General features: G+C 38.3%; 1 protein-coding gene across 1 annotated transcript in view; it reads left to right on the forward strand.

The window, feature by feature from the left end:
- FAM184A (family with sequence similarity 184 member A) overlaps positions 1 to 20,945 on the forward strand; it is an 87,432-nt gene that overhangs the window by 47,766 nt on the left and 18,721 nt on the right. Inside the window, exons 7-11 of the mRNA XM_063124734.1 lie at positions 5,837 to 5,998; positions 6,743 to 6,868; positions 7,021 to 7,167; positions 17,932 to 18,144; positions 20,596 to 20,749. Of these exons, the coding sequence (XP_062980804.1) occupies positions 5,837 to 5,998; positions 6,743 to 6,868; positions 7,021 to 7,167; positions 17,932 to 18,144; positions 20,596 to 20,749 (802 nt within the window). The remainder of the gene's footprint in view (positions 1 to 5,836; positions 5,999 to 6,742; positions 6,869 to 7,020; positions 7,168 to 17,931; positions 18,145 to 20,595; positions 20,750 to 20,945) is intronic.

A 20,945-nucleotide genomic window follows, 5' to 3' on the forward strand; every position in this document is an offset into this window, starting at 1 on the left:
CAATACACATACGAAGATTATCCACTAAGGTGACCATAGTGGTCTCAGCTCTGTATCCTGCCCTGAAGCCGCTTTGAAATGGGTCTAGAAAATCTGTATCATCCAAGACTGCTTGGAGTTGAAAGGCTTTTGCCCTCTCAATCACCTTGCCCAAAAGCTGAAGATTTGCTACTGGTCTGTAATTAAAGTCCAGGGAGGGCTTTTTTTTAGAAGCGGCCGTACCACCGCTTCTTTTAAACATAGTGGAAAACTCCCCCCCCCCCGAGAGATGCATTAAAAACATGTTGTAGTTGTTGTCTAACTGCATCTCCTCCCTGGACGACCAGCCAAGAAGGACAGGGATCAAGAGGGCAAGTTGTCCTCACTCGTCCAAGCAGCTTGTCCATGTCCTCGGTATTCACCAACTGAAATTGATCCAGTGTAAACCTATTCAAGGAATTGCTGGACACTCCATTCTCAGCTTCTGCTATAATGACGGTGTCTAAGTTGGCTCATATCCAAGAGATTTTATCTGTGAAATGATCGTTAAAGGCATCACAGTGAACTACCGAAGGCTCTAAAATCGGATTCAGGGGTTAATCCCCTCACCACCATGAATAGTTCTGCATGAAGAGAAGTCAAGTTTTCCACCATCGGCACTCCAGTCGTCCTTCCTGCTTCAACTCTCTGAGATCTTCTGTATACCAAGGTGTCTGGTTAGAAGCAGGTCGGTGAAGACGTTTGGGGGTGATCATGTTGATAGCCCTAGTTATGTCTTGATTCCATTTATTGACCAGGGCTTCTACAGGATCATCGGTGATACCAGCCATAGAACCCTCTAAGGCTTTCTGGAATCCAAGAGGATCCATCAGCCTTTGAGGGTGGACCATCTTAATAGGTCTGCCAATTCCGCAGGGGCAGATGGTAGCTATGATATTAACCCTGACCAGAAAATGATCTGTCCATGACAATGCAGAGGTATTTATCACCTCTGGCCACAGATCTGTCTGTTTGGAACTGAAAACTGCATCAACCTGCTGAATGTGTGGGTCCAGAAACCAGTTGGGATAGGCCCATGTTTGTCATGGATGCCACAAACTCCTGGGCTGCATCTGACAAACTGGTCCCAAATGGGATGTTGAGGTCATCCAAGACCCAAAGACTGGGCATCTCCAACACCAACTCCGAGACCAGTTCTGTGAGCTCAGCCAGGGAGTCTGATGGGTAGCAGGGTGTCCGGTACACTAACAGAATCCACAGTCTATCCCTGGCTTTCAGACTCAGGTACACACACTTGATGTGATTTAATTCCCAGACAGGAAGTCTGGTCAGGTTAAGATTATCTTTATAGACTGCAACTACTCCACACACATCTGCCCACTTTCCCTCATCTGCTCACTAACACAGTACACTGCTGGGAGAGCCTGGGCCCATGTCGGGCCACTGTCATCTCCCAGCCAGGTCTCTGTGAAGCATGCCAGGTCGGCCTTCTTATCTGTAAGGAGAGCATAGATTATATTTATTTTGTTTTTGTTGGGATGCCACCTTAGGTCATTGTTATTGGACTTCTGCCAACCTTGATAAACATGCCAATACCTCTCTTTGGTTAGTCCCATTTTGGATCCAGTCCTATTGATATTCACCACCTGAGTTTGTTATTAGAAGGAGTGGTGATGGTGACAAATATGTAATTGCAGGAGGAAGCAGATAACAGCCAAAGAAATATAGTAGCACTATTGCATTGCAGGTACTTTACCTATTTTGCTAAAATGTTTTGGAGCATCCACGTAGATACCTCTGAGTATTGTACAACATCATTAATTACATTAATTAATCTTTGTTTAAAACACATGTTATGGTCCATAGCTACATGTAGTTCCAACAATACTGAAAGAATCTCAGGTACATCTAAATTAGAGCGGAACCCTCTGAAGCAAATGTAGAGCATGGGTGGGGTGCTGTGGGTTGAGGAGAGGATGGGAAAGCCCTGTTGTCCCAGCAGATGTCCACTCAAATAATGTTGGATCCAACAGAGTGCCTTAAGAACAAGACTTACTTTTAACATGACAATTAAATGTTAAATTAATAAAAAGAAGCTTCCTTGCTGATTCCTGTTTTAATTCCTATTTATCTCAAGAACCCTGCCTCTTCTTCCTATGCCTCTAATACACAGAGCACTTAAATTATTAATATTTTATTCCCCTTCCCTGTCTCCTAGCTTTTATTTTCATAGCTGGATTTCTAAGGAATTGTTTTAATGTAGTTTCAAATGAAAACGAATGTAGGTTAGCAAACAGACACTAGTTGAATATTTTAGATCTACTTACTACAATATAACTAGAGTTATTTAGATGGGTTAGGTTGTCACTTCACCCATTTAATTTCATGTTCTCAATCAGTGGCCTCACATTCACATTGAATGAAGGAATAAAATAGAACCCTTCTGATCACCAAAGGAAGGTTCGCAAGAAGGCTCGCAAGAACTCTACAGGAAGGACAGGGAAGAGCATACTGGGGGTGGTGTCACTGTGTACATCAAAGAGGGCATAGTGTTGAGTACACTAGAACACCTAAATGGGTCAGACTCTTCCACAGAAGTGCTGTGGGTGACAATACAGGGGCCCAGAACTAATTTAGTGCTAGGAAAGTGCTATCATTCCCCAGACCAGAATGCTCAGAGTGATCTTGAGATGAAAAATGAAATCAGGGAGGCCTCCAAATGAGAAAGTGTTGTAATAACGGGTGACTTCAACTATCCTTCAGAAAATGGAAGTCCTGCCCAAGTGAGGAAAATAAAAGGGAGCACAAGCTTACACAAAGGCGATGCAAGCAGATAATAAGAGATGCAAAAAAGCATTTTGAAGAGCATATCACTTAGAATATCACGGCCAACAATAAAGAATTCTTTAAATATATCAGAAGCAGGAAACCAGCTATGGAAGCAGTTGGACCACTGGATGACAATTGAGTTAAAGGAGTACTAAAGGAGGACAGGGAGATTGCAGAGAAGCTGAATGAATTCTTTGCATCAGTGTTCACTGCTGAAGATACAGTACAGATACCTATGCCTGAACTGATGTTTTTAGGAAGGGAGTCTGAGGAACTGAGGCAAATAGTGGTAAAGAAAGATGAAGTTCTCAACCAAATTGACAAATTAAAATCAAATAAATCAACAGGCCCAGATGGTATCCAACTTAGAGTTCTCAAAGAACTCAAATATGACATTGCTGATCTTCTAACCAAAATATGCAACATGTCTCTAATTTAAACACCAATTTTTAAAAAGGGATCCAGGGGGATCAAGGAAACTACAGGGCAGTTAGTTTAATGCCTATTCCAGGTAAATTGGTTGAAATCGTTATTAAAGACAAAATTAGTAAGCCTATAGAAGGACAAGTCCTTCTGAAAACAAATCATGGTTTCCTAAAATGTAAGTCCTGTCTCACTAATCTTTTAGAGTTCTTTGAGAGTGTAAATAAACATGTAGACAGGGGTGATCCAGTAGACATTGTTTACTTAGACTTCGAAACAGGTTTTGCTAAAGTCCCTCACCAAAGACTCCTGAGCAAATTCAGCAGACATAGAATAAGAGGAGAGGTCCTCTAATTGATCAGTAACTGGTTAAAGAATAGAAAGCAAAGAGTAGGAGTAAATGGTAAATACTCCCAATGGAGGAAAGTAAAGAGTGGGGTCGCAGAGGGATCTGTATTGGGACCAATACTTTTCAACTTGTTCATAAATGATCTGGAATTAGGAGTGAGCAGTGAAGTGGCTAAGTTTGCTAATGACACTAAATAATTTAAAGTGGTTAAAACAAAAACGGATTATGAGGAGCTCCAAAAGGATCTCTCCAAGCTGGAAGAATGGCCATCCAAATGGCAGATGCGGTTCAGTGTAAACAAGTGTAAAGTGATGCACATTGGGTAGGGGGCGGGGGAATACCAACTTCAAACATAACCTGATGGGATCTGAGCTAGTGGTGACTGACCAAGAAAGAGATCTTGAGGTTGAGGAGCCATTTTCAATGGCTCCATGAAAATGTCCACCCAGTGTGAGGCTGCTGTAAAGAAGGCAAACTCCATGTTAGGCATTATAAGAAAAGGAACTGAGAATAAAACGGCCAGGGTCATACTGCCTTTATACAAATCTATGGTGCAACCACACTTAGAATACTGTGTACAGTTCTGCTCATCACACCTAAAAAAAGATATTGTAGACCTGGAAAAGGTGCAGAAAAGGGCAACTAAAACGATTAAGGGGCTAGAGCATCTCCCCTATGAGGGAAGGTTACAACAGCTGGGATTGTTTAGCTTGAAAAAAGGAGGCTAAGAAGAGCATTATAGAGGTATACAAAATTATGCATGGTGTGCAGAATATGGCTAGGGAGACATTTTTTCTCCTCCCATAATACTAGAACCCAGTGTCATCCCATGAAGCTGATGTGTGGGATTCAAGACAGATAAATGAAGTAATACTTCACACAGCGCATAGTTAAACTATGGAATTCACTACCACAAGATGTAGTAATGGCCACCAATTTGGATGGCTTTAAAAGGGGGTTGGATAAATTCCTGGAGGAGAAGGCTATCAATGGCTACTAGTCCTGATGGCTATTTGCTACCTACAGTATCAGAGGCAGTAAGCCTGTGTGCACCAGTTGCTGGGGAATATAGGGGGGAGGGTGCTGTTGCACCTGTGTCCTGCTTGTGGTTCCTGGTCGACAGCTGTTTGGCCACTGTGTGAATAGAATGCTGGACTAGATGGGCCCTTGATCTGATTATGTTCTTATAAGGAGCTGAGAGCATCCATGTATGCCTAATACCGCAGACTGACCAACAGCTCTTTTTTTTCTTACAAAATAAAGTTTTGACGTGGAGTCATAACTAGTTGTGAAATGAATATGAAAATCCATATACTGAGTAGTTGGTAAACAAATGCAGATACGAGATCTTCCCTTTAAAAGAGTGGTATTGATAACCTTTGTAAGAAGCAATACCCCAGTCTTACCAAGCACAATGGACAAGGTATAGCTTATCATTCTAAAAATATTGATGGATAGTATCAATGATACTATTGATGGATAGTATCATTTGAAAGCCATTCCATATGGATGATACAGATATAGACAGCTCAAACTTTAGGCCAAATATGAGCAGAATATAAGGGAAATGTTGCTTTGTTCATTGCATTCGCTTATGTGGCCATCAGATTCAACATCTTGTTGATACTGTAAATAGTTCTTGAAGAGGTGGATCAGACTGTTTGATATTTTGCTGTTTTGTGATAGAAAGAGAGAATTGCAGGAAAGTAAAGTGTGCTGTTTTCTCTATATTTGAGATAATCCTTGTGAATAAAAAGCTATAAAAGATTTGCTTTCCACAAAATCCTGTTACAGAAACCTTTTATAGAGTTTCAACAGAGGTCATGGATTTGTCAAGAGCTATAGCAAAGCCACCAAGTGGGCTTGGCTGCAGTGCAGTTGAATATCTTGAATAAAAGCTTCCACAAATAGATGTAGGTCTATAGCAAATGTAAACCACATTTGGCACTATGGTAGCCCTTAGCATCCCGCTCTTCTCTTTGTGATTGCCTTTTCTAACCTGAAAAAAGGAGGGAGCTAAGTATTAGAAATTCATATTTTTGTCTGTTTGAAATATTTTGGGTATTTTTTTAAAGCAATAGTGAATAATGAAATGAATTGTGAAGTTGCTTCCTCTGTGTCAAAATAGTATTTAAATGATGACGGAATACACAGAACAATTTTTAAGGGACTAAATAACATGAAGCAAGCACAAGTAAATAATCTGAAATTAATTTTTGTTACACTATCATGCTTTTCCCCCTTTCCTTATTGTAGATGGGTCGTCTACAAGATCTAGTAAGAAAAAGTGAACAGGGCCTTGGTACTGCAGAAGGGCACATCTCCAATCTCCAGGAAACCCAGGAAATACTACAAAAAGAACTAGAATTAACCAGGGCAAGACTCAGAGAGACCACAGATTCCCTGTATAATGTTGAGGTAATTGTGTAATACCTTAGAACATATCAACTCCATCACACAATTCAGATGCTCAGAGGAGCACACACATACGTTCCCCCATTTACTACAGTGTCATTTACTGTAACCTCACACATGTATCACCACTGTGATTTGGCAATGGATTCTAGGTTGGATGGGATGAGACAAATTAATGGAGGATAAGTCTAGGAATGGCTGCTTGTCATTATGGCTATGGCTACATGCAACCTCCAAGCTTAGGTTCAGCATGACACTTAATTCCAGCTGCTGGAAGCAACAACGGGACAGAGCTGTTACCTTCTATCATGCTTGTGGTATTCCCGGGTGACCACAGCGGAAAGCAAGATGCTGGACTAGATTGGCCTTTGGTCTGATCCCACAGAGCTCTTCTTACATTCTACATGCACGTCAAACTGCTCGCAGAATTTTAAGTGCTATCTGCTTAAATTTGTTTTATTTACTTAATTTTGATTTGCTTGAAATCCTTGTTCTTTTATGAATAGTTCATGGGGGGAAATAAACCTAGTTTATATGACTAAGTATTATAAAAATACTCATATTTTTAGGAGTCACGATAGTAATTAAGTAAAAATTTATGAACTAAAATGTATCTTTGGGGCACATTAAAAATCATTCCCATTGCTTGGGCATTTGGGATAGGCATTGATGTTGCTTCAGAGCAAAATATTGGCTTGAAATTATTTTGCTGTAGCTTAAATCGTCATGTAAACTTTGTGTTTCTAGGGGGAATTGGACCAGGAAAGGCAACAGCATGAGGCTATGATTGTAGCCATGAGAGAAGAGGAGAAATTTAAAGTTGACAGAATGGCCCGTGATCTCGAAATAAAATGGACAGAAAATCTTCGGCAAGTATTCCCCCACCCCTCTTTTTCTTTTTTTAAGCAAAGCATTTATTAAATGCAGTAACGTAGTATTGGTCAAAACTATGCATTTCAACAGCATTTTTCTACTGTCATTAAACACCAGAATGTGTTTTAGTTCTGTCTCTTCTTCTCAGGCAGGAATGTAGTAAACTTCGAGAAGAATTGAGGCTTCAGCATGAAGAAGATAAAAAGTCAGCGATGACTCAACTCTTACAGTTAAAAGAGAGGGAAAAAAATGCCGCCAGAGATAGCTGGCAGAAGAAAGTGGAAGATCTCTTGGATCAGGTAACTGGAATTATTACACCCATGTGTTATTACCATCTTTAAATTATATCTGAAGTCGGAATATTGTTCCAGGACTAATTCATTTAAAATTTAAGGAAGAAGAGAGAGAAAATCATATGCAGAGCTTTGTGGCCATTGTGTCTGTTATACTGACACTGTATTAAAAAATATGACATGACATGCATCAGTGATGAACTGGAAAATGCCTATAAAGGCTAAGACATGGTTCTGTTCCCTTCATTGCACAACTGTGGACTAAAAGAACAGCCAGATTCCTATGTGACTGTCAGCTCACGATCCAGGTTTGAGAGGAATTTCGTTTAAAAGACTGAACAATATTTCTTTATTCAACAGTCGATTGCATCTATCTGTTTCAAAAGCTCAGAGCTACTCAAACAAAGCATGAAGCATAACAATAAAATCTGAAATATGAAAGCATACAATTATTAATTAAAATCTATCATGAAGTAAAAGTTACACAATGTATACCTCACAGAGCTGAACAAAATCCATAGCTCTAAATTTTCAAAAGCATTTGAAATGCATATTTTGCATTGCTTTCAAAAACCAAGCAAAGATGTAGACACATGAGCTGATCCAGTAATAAATGTCTTGATAGTAACACATATTGAAATATCTGTTCATAATAGAAACCACTTGGTTTTCTGTATGAAATTCTTTATTAGACCCTTCATATTTAAAAATGTTGCTTAAAGTTGTCAAATCATTGTGTTAGGCTCTGTACAAAGAAATAGACAGTAAATAAAAGATAGTTAACAACTTGTAAAAATATTGTCCTTCAGACAGCATAGGAATGGATGTCAGAGCAGGATGTCAGATGAAATAACATGACCCTTTCAGGATTGTTCCAGCACTGCCACCAAACATGCCACGTGGAGACAGGAACAAATCCTCCTCTAGGGATTATCCCACTGCTAGTTCCCAAAATGTATTTTTGTTCTTTAACCAATTCACTGCCACCATGAAACTTCCACCCTCTTATTTATTAAACCCCTTTTTAGGCCTAAGATAGCTGACCATAGAACAGGACAAAACAAATCAGAAGTTCATGTAGCTTAAAACAAAGGTAAGGTTAAAATGTATTAGGAAATAATAAGATACCTTTCTGAATTATGATAACTGTTTCTAAGAGACTTTAACAATGTTACTGTAAGCACCAAGATCTGACTGTGGAAGCTTTAGTGCTTTTCCGTAGCTAACCATAGAACAATTCCCCTATCAGGCTCTGCCCCAATTAACTCACAGGCCTGGCAATGACAGCTTGATAAGCAGTCTTCCCTCTAGTAAGATTTGGCTATGAACTGGAATCTTTGATGCTGTTCACCAGAGTTCCCTTGAAATCTTCTGTTTTGGTCCAGCAAGTGCTCTGTCTTCAGATCATCACCACCAGCTGATACTCAGGCCTCAGCTCTTCCCCCAAAGGCTGCCTCACAAATCTTCTTCAGCTTCTGCACTGTAGGCTCTCAGCATTCAATTTGGCTTCCAAGTACTGCTGCTGCTATTCCTCCTGGCTGATGTCTTCCTCACACTCCCAGTTTCTCAGAGACATACTTGATGACACTCCCCCAGTATGCCTCTCCACAGCTCCTTGTATTTGTTCCAGCCAGACCCTCCAGCCAGTCAGCTTTGTTGTGGCCAACATTCCATCACCCCATCCTCTTTCAAACCCAGGACCAATACATGCATTTAGAATGTTCAGATAACTACCACTCAAATTGTACCAATTTGGATTCTACCTTCCCATATATAGAGCCAGCAACCTAGCTTCACATCCCCAGATAAACATTGTATCTCTCCTCTAGCTCAAGTGAAGAGTAAAGGATGCACATTAATCCCTTCATACTTCAGTCCTTGTTTCAAATCAGTACACTTGAATATATTGAAATTTAGCTCAGATAAATACAGTTTGTCCACACAGGGCAATTATGAAATCTTATCCCACCATAGTTTCCACAGGAGCACAAATGTGTCCCACTAATGGACACTAAAGGAGTTTTGCTCCATCACATCTTGTAAAGTTTTCGAATTGAGCCTTCTGGTCTTTAGACATCCTTTTTTTTTTTAAAGAAAAACTTCACCAAATAAACCTTTAATGCATCAGAACTAGAAAGCATCATCCTTGAAACCAATGGCTGTGGACAGATGGAGCATGGATTTAAATCCCAAGTGATGCATCCTTGTCCTCTGTAGGAATGCACACAAAGATTAAATAGGATAAACTCTGCATTTTGGTATATTCAACATGCAACCCGTTTATAGACACATTTTAGAAATGTAATAACAAAACATAGTTTAATCCTATGCACACTTCCCTGGAAGTAAATCTCATTAAACTTCATGGGGCTTACCTATGGGCAGACATGCATAGGATTATTTCATTAGATTATTAAATAATAGTAGGTAGTTTATCCATGTTCCTCACACCAAGATAAACATTAAGATGAAAATTGCTTTAGATTATGAGGTGGTTTGGGCGTGGAATATCTAACTCAGTTATCTGTATTAGCATTCAGTGTGGATTTTTCAGCATTCTGGCTCACATAGAAGGCCTCCACAGATACAGGAGTTCTCTTCTTCAGACTGTCACCCTCCACAAGACGAGGATGCCAAATCCGATGAGAGGGGGGCAGGGCTGGAGCAGTCCTCACACGTTGATTTAACACCTTTCTGAACACCTGAATAGGGCTTAATCTGTATTCCAATACAGCAAGCTGGTTTTGTCATAAATACAGCTGCAAGTTCCGACATTTCCTGGATTGGGGTATTTGTTTAGTAGCTTAAGTTTTCTGGATTTAATTCAAATATTTATTTACTTCAAAATTGAGATTGTATCAATTATGGAAATAGTATTTTGATTAGTATGTTGAATTTGCATATTGAAAATTTCTCTTTGTAAATTTAGACTTTGGGAAAATATGATTCATACTTCTTTAGTAAAAACATTAAGAAAGGAAAGTACATACATCAGTAAGCATCTTATTGAGACCCTTACTGGTTTGATTGAAAGATGAAACAATCTAAAATGACTGGTGTCTGAATCATAAATCATGTCTCCAGCTATGAAATTACCCATCATTCAATTTAACAATTGTATTGCTCATATGTATGTTACATCTGATGTATATGGTGATGTACCACTTATACATGCTGACAGTACATCTTCAGCTTGTTAGTAAATGGCACTATATTGCTATATATAAAATGTCATTTTGCTATGGACCAGAAAATAATAATATTAAGTAAAATTCATATATAAAAATAAAAAAATGATTCAGTAGACATTCAATTCATTTATGGATTGATTTGAGGTTGACAAAGAAACAGGCTTAGATACTTAATTATGTTGTCAAGTTACCTGAAATAGCAAAATGTATGTGTTCACTATTTTAAAAAAATTAGCTGAACATTTGTTTAAAATATTTAAAAGGATACGCTGACAAAGGCATTAGATAATTGACCATTCTTCCAGAATAGATTTACTGAAGGATCAGATATATTAATTTGAATTAAAGAAAATTAATTAAATACAGGAACATAATAAAATTCTGAGCTGTATACCATTTCCCCCAATTCTTATCGTTTTAAAAATGGGACAAAATACTTCAATGTAATTTCCATGTGTTCAGTGGATTTCTATAACAAACCATAGCAAAAACTATTCTATGTAATTTCTTTCCCAATCAGTTTTCAACATACTTTTCCTTGTCAATTTAATATTAATGTTCTGTGTTTTACTGTCCCTTCTTTATCCCATCTTCTTAGTTATTTCTGAATGTTTCCCTTTATTCCTGTGATCTTTCCTTCATAGCGGCACTGTCTCGGTGAAGCTTTGCATAAATCTATCAGCAATGTAAGTGACTTGCACTTACAATTTGTACATGAGGGCATGCTTGCACTTTTCAGCTTGTGTACTGGCCAGTGCTGCTTCAAAGCATTAGCCTTTGGAAGAAAAAAATGTTCAAGGGAAGAGATTACATATTAATTTCATAAAAAGCTCTGTGCTGCATTCATTCATACGTGTATGTGTTCATATCATTTAACATCAAGCATCACACAGTCATTTTATGTAATGTAAAAGCAAGCTTGCAGGCAGTACATTTGCACATTATAAAACTGTTTATAAGCATGAAATGTGTGGTACTATGCTATAGTTTAAAATAAATGATGCAACTTGGCAATAGTTGACCTACTATATATCCTTCTCTTTTTACAAAGGCATGAAAGACAATCAGTGAGATCCAAATAGCCATTTGCAGAACATTGTGCGTACACACAGCGTAGTCCCTTCTTCTCACATACATACAGAGATGTGTAATGCATCGTGTTGCAGTGCAGCTGCGGGGGAGGATGGAATTGGCAACTCCCCGTGTGCATGTGGAAGTGCCTTTCACTCACACTTGGGGCTGTTTGGATCCCAGCTAATATTTACAAGTTCTATTAGGATAAATGGAAGAATATTGTTGTTTTTCATCTTCAGGACTATCAAAACAATTGAAGATCCTCTACTGCAGCCTTTTGCAACCTGGTACCCTCCAGGTGTTTTTGACTTAAACTCCTATTAGCCCCAACCAGCACGGCCAGCTCAATGCTGTGAGTTGTTTTCCAAAACTTTTAGAAAGCACTAGTTTGGAGAAGGTTGCTCTAAGGCATTGAATTATAGTGATGAAGAATTTGTGCGCAAGCTTTCATAGTCATGCCACAGTTTACTAAAACAGAATGTCACTTCAGCTGTAATAGCACAGATCTGCCACTACTATAGGCTCTTACAGTGCAAACGTATAGCTGTCTAGTCAGAAGTAGGGTCTCACTGAGTTCAATGGAGCTTACTCACAGGTAAGTGGATATAGGATTAGAACTTTAGTGTCCCTGTGGTTGTAACTGTGGGTAGAATTGCAACCATGGGCATCAACTGTAGATAGCCACATACATAGATGAAGAAGAAGCGCACACACATCTGGAAGAGGATTCCCCCCCCCCCCCGCAGCCCTGCTGTTTTTTCATTTAAAACCAACTTGCCAGATCAGATGGGAGTTCAGCTGCAGTAGAAATGTTCAAAATACATTAGGCTGTATGTGGGTTTTCCACCACCTGCGTATATGGCTGTTTAGATTGTAGCCATGGTGAATAATAAAAATAATGAATAATGTCATTAGTATCCAAATGGGAAGATAATTGCAGTAAAAAAAAGAGTATTCAAGCTATTTATACTGATTAATACAATTGGATTATTTCTATCACTGTATGCTATTTTGGAGATTCACTCTTAACTAAATGCTTATGAGTTGTACCCAGTGGTAGTACTGACTTAACACAATACATGTATTTATTATTTATTTGTTTGTTTGTTTATTTGTGATACTCTATACTGCTTAAAATAATAAAATCCCTAAGTGGTTTGCATACAAATATTAAAATCACATTTAAAATCATTATTAAAAACAGTTCCAACTACAACAATATTACAGAGCAATACAACTTGTAGGAAGATGGAGCAGCATGAATAATTGCAATCAATTACTGTTTTACTCGTCAGGACACCCAATTTTTGTTGATCTCCCCCAACCCCGATGCCCTCTGAAAAGCTGCTCCTGAGTGTCAAGGGAACAATATGGGATATGGTGAGGAGAGTTGAGGAAGGAAGGGAAGATCAATGAAACTGGTTGTCCCAGCCTGGGTAAACCAAAGTGCTTTCCACTAAGATAACAACATCATTGGATTCAATACATGTAAAGCACTAATGCTTGACAAAATATAATATTTTGTCCAGCTTTTAATAGTGCTTTTTATCTGATGAAATATAAATCGTAATCATCTAAAACTGTACACACCTACAGGGGTGGGGTGCAGAATTGCTTATCATAGATTCCACTATTGCCAATATAATGCAAGGAAAGGAAACAATAGATTATTATTGATAACTAACAGAATTGAAAACAATTTTAAAATGTGGAGGCTTAAAATAGATTCCTTATATTTATATGTTTTATATTAAGAGTGAAGCAGCATTTATAATTCAGGCCATTATGTAGATGACCAAACTGAGTTTTCCTTTTTATCCTTGTCCTCCTCCTTGAAAAGGAGATAGTAAGTAAGTTTCTAAAATTGATTTTTTTAAGAAAACAACTTATTTCATGCATGTTTGCATTGCACATAAAACATTATGGGTTGGATCCAGCATCTGCCTTCCATGGACATGCTGATAGAAGGTGCCTCTGCCTGATTTTCAGGGAACTCCTTATACCCACACCACAGTTGACCCCATTCAACAGGGTATCCAAACCCTCTGTGTAGCTTTTTCAGGGCTGAAGGGACTGCCATGGGGAGGAGGTGTGGGGTTCTACTTCTATCAGCCAAGTTGTAGGCACCTAAATCTGGATCCAACCCTTTGTCCTTAATTCTGCCACTTTTTATGGAGTTGAATGTGATGCATCTCTTTTGTACTTTTGTTTGTAACAAAATATGTTATTTACATATAAGGTATGTGTCCTGATTTGATAATGATTTGTTAAATTTAAATAAGAGTAGGGCTCATGTCCAAGCCTGGTCAGTGCTGAGTTATCAGACGTTGGATATTACTACTACCAAGGGGATAAAGTTTAACTAATTAATTATTTCTTTAAAAGATTTTTAACCTGGTTTTCAGGGCATACTGCTCCCATATATTGCAATTGAATATACATTTACAATTAACACACAAATACATATGTAGGAGCAGCAGCAGCTAATGCTTTTTAAGGACCAAATTCAGACTAGAATAAATGTGTTTTCAAGGGTGTTTTTTTTAAAAAACAAAACAAAACAAAAACAAAGTTAGCTCAGATGAGCCATACATATCTCCCTGGGGAAGGCACTCCAAAGGTGTAGGACCACCGCTGAGAAAGACCTGTCCCTAGTACCTATCAGCCTAATGGCACATGCTGATGGGTCAAAGAGTAGGGCCTTTAACGTTGATCTTATGCTTGGGCAGGCTCATACAGATTTAGGCGGTCTTTCAGGTAATGTGTTCCCAAACAATTAAGGTCTTAAAGGCCAAACCCAGCACCTTGAATTGTGTCCAAAAACTAACAGGCAGCCAATGCAAATGATATAGGATAACTTGGCTGGGCAATTTTGGGAGGACCGGGGCTGTTTTGCCCCCTCCCCCCTCCTGCAGGCGGCAGTCTTCCAAAAAATTCATTTCTAAAACAATGGCATCCGGAGCACCCCAAAAAAGTGAAATCTAGCTGGTTTGCAAGCTAAATTTGACCCTTTTAGAACTCCATAGCCATAAATGGGTCAAATCCAGTTTGTATGCAAGCAAGCTAGATTTGACCATTTCGGTGCTTGGTTGTGGTCTGGACATCATTTTTTTCAGTATTATTACTTTTTACTATTGGGGTGTGTGTGGAGGGGGGGCTACATATTGCCCAGCCCTGCAGAACAGGAATAATATGATCCAAATGACTAGTTCCAATAAGCATTCTAGATGCCACATTATGTACCAGTTGCAGTTTCCAAATTGTCTTTAAGGACATCCCCACATAGAGCGAATCACGGTGATCTAACCTGGACATAGCCAAGGCATGTATCACTGTGGCTAGGCCAGCTTTCTTTAGAAAGGGCCATACCTACTAAATGAGCCTAAGCATATGATAAGTATGATTATCTTATTTATAATTGTCATGTTTATAGTGCAGGAGCATAAAAGTCAAAAGCAAAGCTTTGCTGAAACACTGCATAGGTTGATTCCATTGTCCCTGTGGAGCAGATGAAGTAGAATATAGCAGTAACAAGGAACAGGACCATTGCTGAGATAAATATTGTTTATGGATGGAAAAGTATTTTGGAAATGTATGTATGTTTGGAAACAAACTCCTCCAGTTTGAAGGCTCAAGTATGGGGAGAGCTCAAGTATGTGCAAAAGCCTCTGTTGTAGGGAGCTGAAATAGAGAAGAGTCCATTTCCCTTCATCAGTGAGTTTTGCAACATATGGGACAGAAAGAAGGCAAGAAGGGAAACTGGTGAATGACATTGTCTGGCAACAGTGGAGGAGACTCCCCCAGGCTGGGTCTTTTGGTGCTTTGGAAAGTTATTGCTAAAAGTTCAAGCCTTTCCTGTTAATTCTCCAAAAGGTTTCCATAAGATCAGTAGTTTTCATTACCAGTATTGATTCTGAGACAAGATGGGGTAGGTTTCATTAACAGTACTGATGAAATAACAAAAACTAATACTTTAGAGAAGGTGCAAAAAATGGAGACCATGAACCATATGTGGCCCACCAAGCTATTTCTGGTGTAGATAAGAAAAGACTTCCTTTGCAGCACTAGCAAGAGAAGACTGTGTATGTACATGAGTGCGTGTGTGCATGTGGATGAACAGCTATTGCATTTAACACTTTCTATTTGGTATAATCATATAATGTTGGAGATGTCGGCCATTTGAGATCTGGAGAAATGCTATAGTTTCTTTAACAGTTTGCAGTAACAGTGTTAAGCTTAAGGTAATTAACAACCCATCTGTTGTCAGTTTCAAGGTTATTAGTTCCCATAGATACATAAAAATAATATTAGAGGTGGGAGGAAAAGCTCAAATTAAAGATGTATTGTGACTGTAAGTGAATTTTAGTACAGGCACTGGAATAGTTGTAGTAGCCTTTCGGATGGTTGGATTATAGGTGTATCATTTATATTAGTTTCTACAATTACATTTTATTTATTTATTTATTTATTCATTACATTTCTATACCGCCCAATCTGGGCGGTTCACAGAAATTAAAAACATTCAAAGTATAAAACAACAGTATAAAACCATAATATAAAATACAATATAAAAGCTCAACCAGATAAAAACAGCAGCAATGCAAAATTTAAAACACCAAGTTAAAATTTATTTATAGACTGTTAAAATGCTGGGAGAATAAAAAGGTCTTCACCTGGCGCCTAAAAGCATATAATGTAGGTGCCAAGCAAACCTCCTTAGGAAGCTCATTCCACAACTGGGGTGCCACAGCAGAGAAGGCCCTCCTCCTGGTAGCCACCTGCCTCACTTCCTTTGGAAGTGAGTATTTGTGTATTATACAACTATAATGTCCAGTATAATAATTAATTTAATTGTTACTTCATTATTTTACTTCTAACACAGTGTAAACACAGCTTCACTTAAGATACTGTGAAGTATATAAGATACATACTACTAAGTATATAAGTATATATATAAGATATATATACTGCGCATATATATATATATATATATATATATATATATATATAAAAAAAAAATCATTCTTGGTATACTGATCTTTACTTTATTTTATGCTTTATTTTATGCTGTGAACTGTTACAGGCTAATGCAGGGCATATTAATGATTACACTGATGTTATAAACTAATAACTTGTTCAGTCTGGTGAAACATCCATCCTATTACTAAGCTGTTTGAGGGCCACTACCCAATCGGTAAAAGCATGTGGAGGGGCCTTTGGTCCATGCTGTTACTTCATGTGAACTTAATTCAGAGAATGGTGCTGCCCCTACCCAAGTTTAAATGATCTATGTGGCATCTGCACAAAGTGATGTCAGTCCTCAGAGGCCTCTGCAATATACTTTCCTGTTTTGTTAAGAAGAGTGCTGGATCCACCACTGGGTTTACAGTGGCACTTTCTTCTTTTGCCTACTAATTTTGGCTTCAGTGGTTCTATTTCCCACATAACTCACCACAATTACTGTGTGTGACAAGTACATTGCTTTCATTGGTCCCGTTCAGATGACACGCTAAGCCACGGTGGTTAAGCATTTTGAGCTAAACATTATGGCTTATTGTGTCATGTGAACCATGACTTAGCATGTCATTCTTAACCATGGTGGCTACATAAACATGGTTTAAACACGCTCACTTACCATTTGCTGGCCTAACCATGACTTAGCATGTCATCTGAACAGGCCCTATGTGGCTAGCACCCTGCTGCCCTTCACTCTGTTTGGCAAGTAAGTTTACTTGTTGGGCAGGAAATCATCTGGTAATTGGTCCAGAAAGATATGAGCTGTGCCATGGAGTCATAATAAATTACAACTGAATTAAAAGAACATGAACTTTCCTTAGAAAGTATGAATTTTTTAAAAAAATATATTGTTTATTTGGTACAGTGTAACATATTAGACAATTTTTGATTGTAAAAGAGTCTGATCAGTTTTTTTAACATGGTGGTGGAGTGCTACTTTAAAAAATATAGGTAATTTACAGCACAATCCTATATTTGTCTACTCAGAAGTAAATCCCATTGAGATTTATGTATAGGATTGCAACCTTACACAGTGCAATCTTATATATTTTTACAAAATTCAAGTCCCATTGGACTCAATGGGACTTACTCCCAGGTAAGTGGGCATAGGATTGTAATCCTGGACCATTACAAAAAATCCCCAAAGCTGGGTGTGTTTTCATCTTGTCTTTCAGATTTATGAGAATCTTACAGAGACAGATGTTGCTGAGGTAGTTTATAGAAGCTGGCAACCTGTCTAGTACTTTTCCTTAACTTTTTAATTAATTTATAATAATTTTGTTTAGTTCAGTAAAATAAAGTATTAGTTATGTAGTATACCTGAATTCCTGTGGGGTAACTGCTATTTGGCAGGGCGGGACAATATATTTGTGGATCTGTGTAGTTCTCTGGATTGTGATCACTGACTATAAATAATCTATAAATAAATATAAATACAGGATTTTTATAATTTAACATTTCTAATGATCTTTGCTTTCTTGTGAATTAGATCTCCCTGCTAAAGCAGAATCTAGAAATGCAGCTTTCTCAGTCTCAGACCTCGATGCAGCAACTGCAGGCACAGTTTAGTCAGGAGCGGCAAAGGCTGGCCCAAGAAATTGAAGAGCTGGAAGAAGAGCATGAGCAGAGGCACAAGTCCATGAAAGAAGCACATATCCTTGCATTTCAGAACATGGAAGAAACAAGAGATCAAGAGCAAAAGGCATGTTCATTTGGTCGTTTGTAACATCTAACATTTTCAAATGACAGACCAGAAGAAAGATAGAAATGTGAGCTTTGTTTTGAACTATTACTCAAAGAAACAGCTTTATGTCAAAGAAACACACAGAAGGTTTGCACAATAACTACTTTTTAATCCCCACATCCCATATTTCAGAAACCTGTGTGACCTCAGACATTGTCCCAAGTAAGTCCTGGACAGGCAAAAAGTTGGAGTGGGGAGGCACGGAAGGAGCTGCATCAGTGCCTTCCGCCTTCTTCTGAACGTAGCGTCAGAGAATGTAGAGATGAGCTATCATTCAAATGTTACCTCAGACCTCTCCAAAGCCCAAACAACACACAGACTTTTATGGTCTCTGCCAGTCTTCCCATATGATTTTTCCCAAAAAGTGGGGAAAAGAGGAAGGTGGGGTATTCTACTGTACCTATGAGTGCTTACATTGGAAACATGGGTGCATTCCATGCTAAAAGAGGAATGAATGACCTCTTCTACCACTGTTTACATTTTCTCCTTAACTGATCAGCTGTTATTGTTGGCATACCACCATACAGTAATAACTATAAACAAAATGTAAACATGAAAATATAGTAGCCATAGAATTCCATTGCACTAGTATTTGCATTTATTTATATGCCTTTCTTAAAAAATAATAATAATGCAATTTAACATTATAACATCGCAACTGGGACCTGCAACAAAATGTTGCAGGATGGAATGCCAGCCAACCACGGATACTCCATTCCTTCCTTGCCCCTCCCATTGAGTTTTTGTTTCCCCCGCAACAGACACTCATCATTCTGTGGTTATTGAACATGTTCAGTCCTCATTGGGTTCTTTTAGTTTTTGCCGCCTTAGATTTTTTTTCCCTAAAGGTTTTTGTGTTTATGTGTACTTATGCAAACCTTGGATTCCCCCAAGCATATGATTACCTCCCTTTTGTTTTTCAGTGGCACTGTTTTGACTTCAATCCTGTTGGCACGCAGCAGCTCGGTTTGCTGTTAGAGAGAGTAATAAAGATAGATTTAACTTAAAACTGATATTCATCACCAGCATTCATCACCCTCTACAAATCTCTTTACGTTCTAAGTTATTTCTGTCTACTGAAACTATTTTGCTGATCTTAAACATTATTAGTACTTTTTTCCAGTAGCAGAATCTTTTCAGTTATGATATATGAGAGTATTGCTACTGTCTGTCCACACCCATCCCTTTTTTTAACCAAAACTCATTAGGTAATTTTATTTGGTCATGTAAATTCAGCTATTTTAGGGGGGAAATGAATAGCCCTCAAATCTTATTTCCAGTTCTTGCTTATGATATTCGTTTAAGGCAGAGATCCTTCATGTAACAGCCACTGAAAGCTCCTTTCGATGAGCGTTTTATTGCACACTCGTTACTGGGCACTCAAGAAGTTTGCTCAGGTCCTTCCCATGACGTCGTCTGCCTCCAGTGCGCCTTCTGGCCTTCCTTGCGTGACAAGAAAAACCCTCTTTAGTTCGATGATTTTTTAAACTCGGAATTGCTGCTCTCTTCTGCTATGCGCAGGAGAAGCAGTGCCATTAGAACAACAGACTCAATAGGCCTCGTGCCTTCCTCTTTTGAAAAGAGGAAGTAACTGAGGAACAAAAACTCGAAGGTAGGGAGCGTGTTAACCCCCGGTGTGATGGAGCTTTAAGTCTGAAGAAACTTACTCTGCAGAATAGGTGCTTAATGTACCAGCGTGCAAGCAAGCAACTACTGCCCAATAGATCACCTAGCATTATAAACATTTTGTCCTTACAGACAAGCAACTTCTTTTTGTTAGTTATTTAGTAAAATATGTGGGAGTCAAAATGACCATTAAAATTTCTGGTTTTAAAATGCTTTTAATTTTGGATTAAAGATGTGGTATGCCTCTCAGAACCAGTTGCTGGAGAAAATGCAGCCTAAGAGAATATTCTCTGTTAGTTCCCTTCTTCCTGACAGAAATTAGAACTTGATGAGGTTTAACTATTTTCTTTTTCTCTCTACTTTCGCTCTTCTTGTTTTTCAACTATCTGTCATTTACTTCATATTGATTGAAAGCATCCAAGTTTTGTTGTTATCATTATCTTGCTCAGAAAATTTAAGATTAGACTTCATTGGGGTTTTGCGAGGGTTTGGGGGTTTTGAGAAAAGCAGCAAAACACAATTGTGTGGTTTGTGGCAGTAGTATTTTGTGCTTCACGTGAAAAATGGGAGGCAGGATATGGAATTTTAAAACTGGGGTATCACAGTTTGATGTGATAAAATAGGAAATAAAACTTTTTATAACTGCTAGATTGGGTTGAGTTAATAAATGGAGACTGTTTAATAACAGTGTTTCTTTAGGTGAGTTAAAAATAATTCTACGTACCTCATTGCTAAGAATATTTTTATATACATGTAGAACAATTTTCTTTTTAAATTTCTTAGGAACTTGAAGATCGTTTACAACAAAAGCACTCAGAAGAACTTCAGACTCTGAAAGAAGCACATAGACAAGCTATGGATGCTTTCAAACTAGAAATGGAACAGGAACTGCAGACTCTTCGCTTCGAACTTGAAGATGAAGGGAAAGCTATGCTTGGTACTGTCACTGTTTAAAACTTAAGTCAACACTTTTTCTGCAGAGGGGAGAAAGCATGTGCTGCCAAATATACAGAGAGATAAACATGAACGGTTTCCCAGACATTGGGGTACATCAAGCCTGTTTTACATTAAAACTCTGACTACCCTCTGAAGGGTAGTAAACACCTCATAGTTTTATAAATAATCATTTTATA

The sequence above is a fragment of the Elgaria multicarinata genome, chromosome 4, assembly GCF_023053635.1.
Source record: "Elgaria multicarinata webbii isolate HBS135686 ecotype San Diego chromosome 4, rElgMul1.1.pri, whole genome shotgun sequence".
Classification (NCBI taxonomy): domain Eukaryota; kingdom Metazoa; phylum Chordata; class Lepidosauria; order Squamata; family Anguidae; genus Elgaria; species Elgaria multicarinata.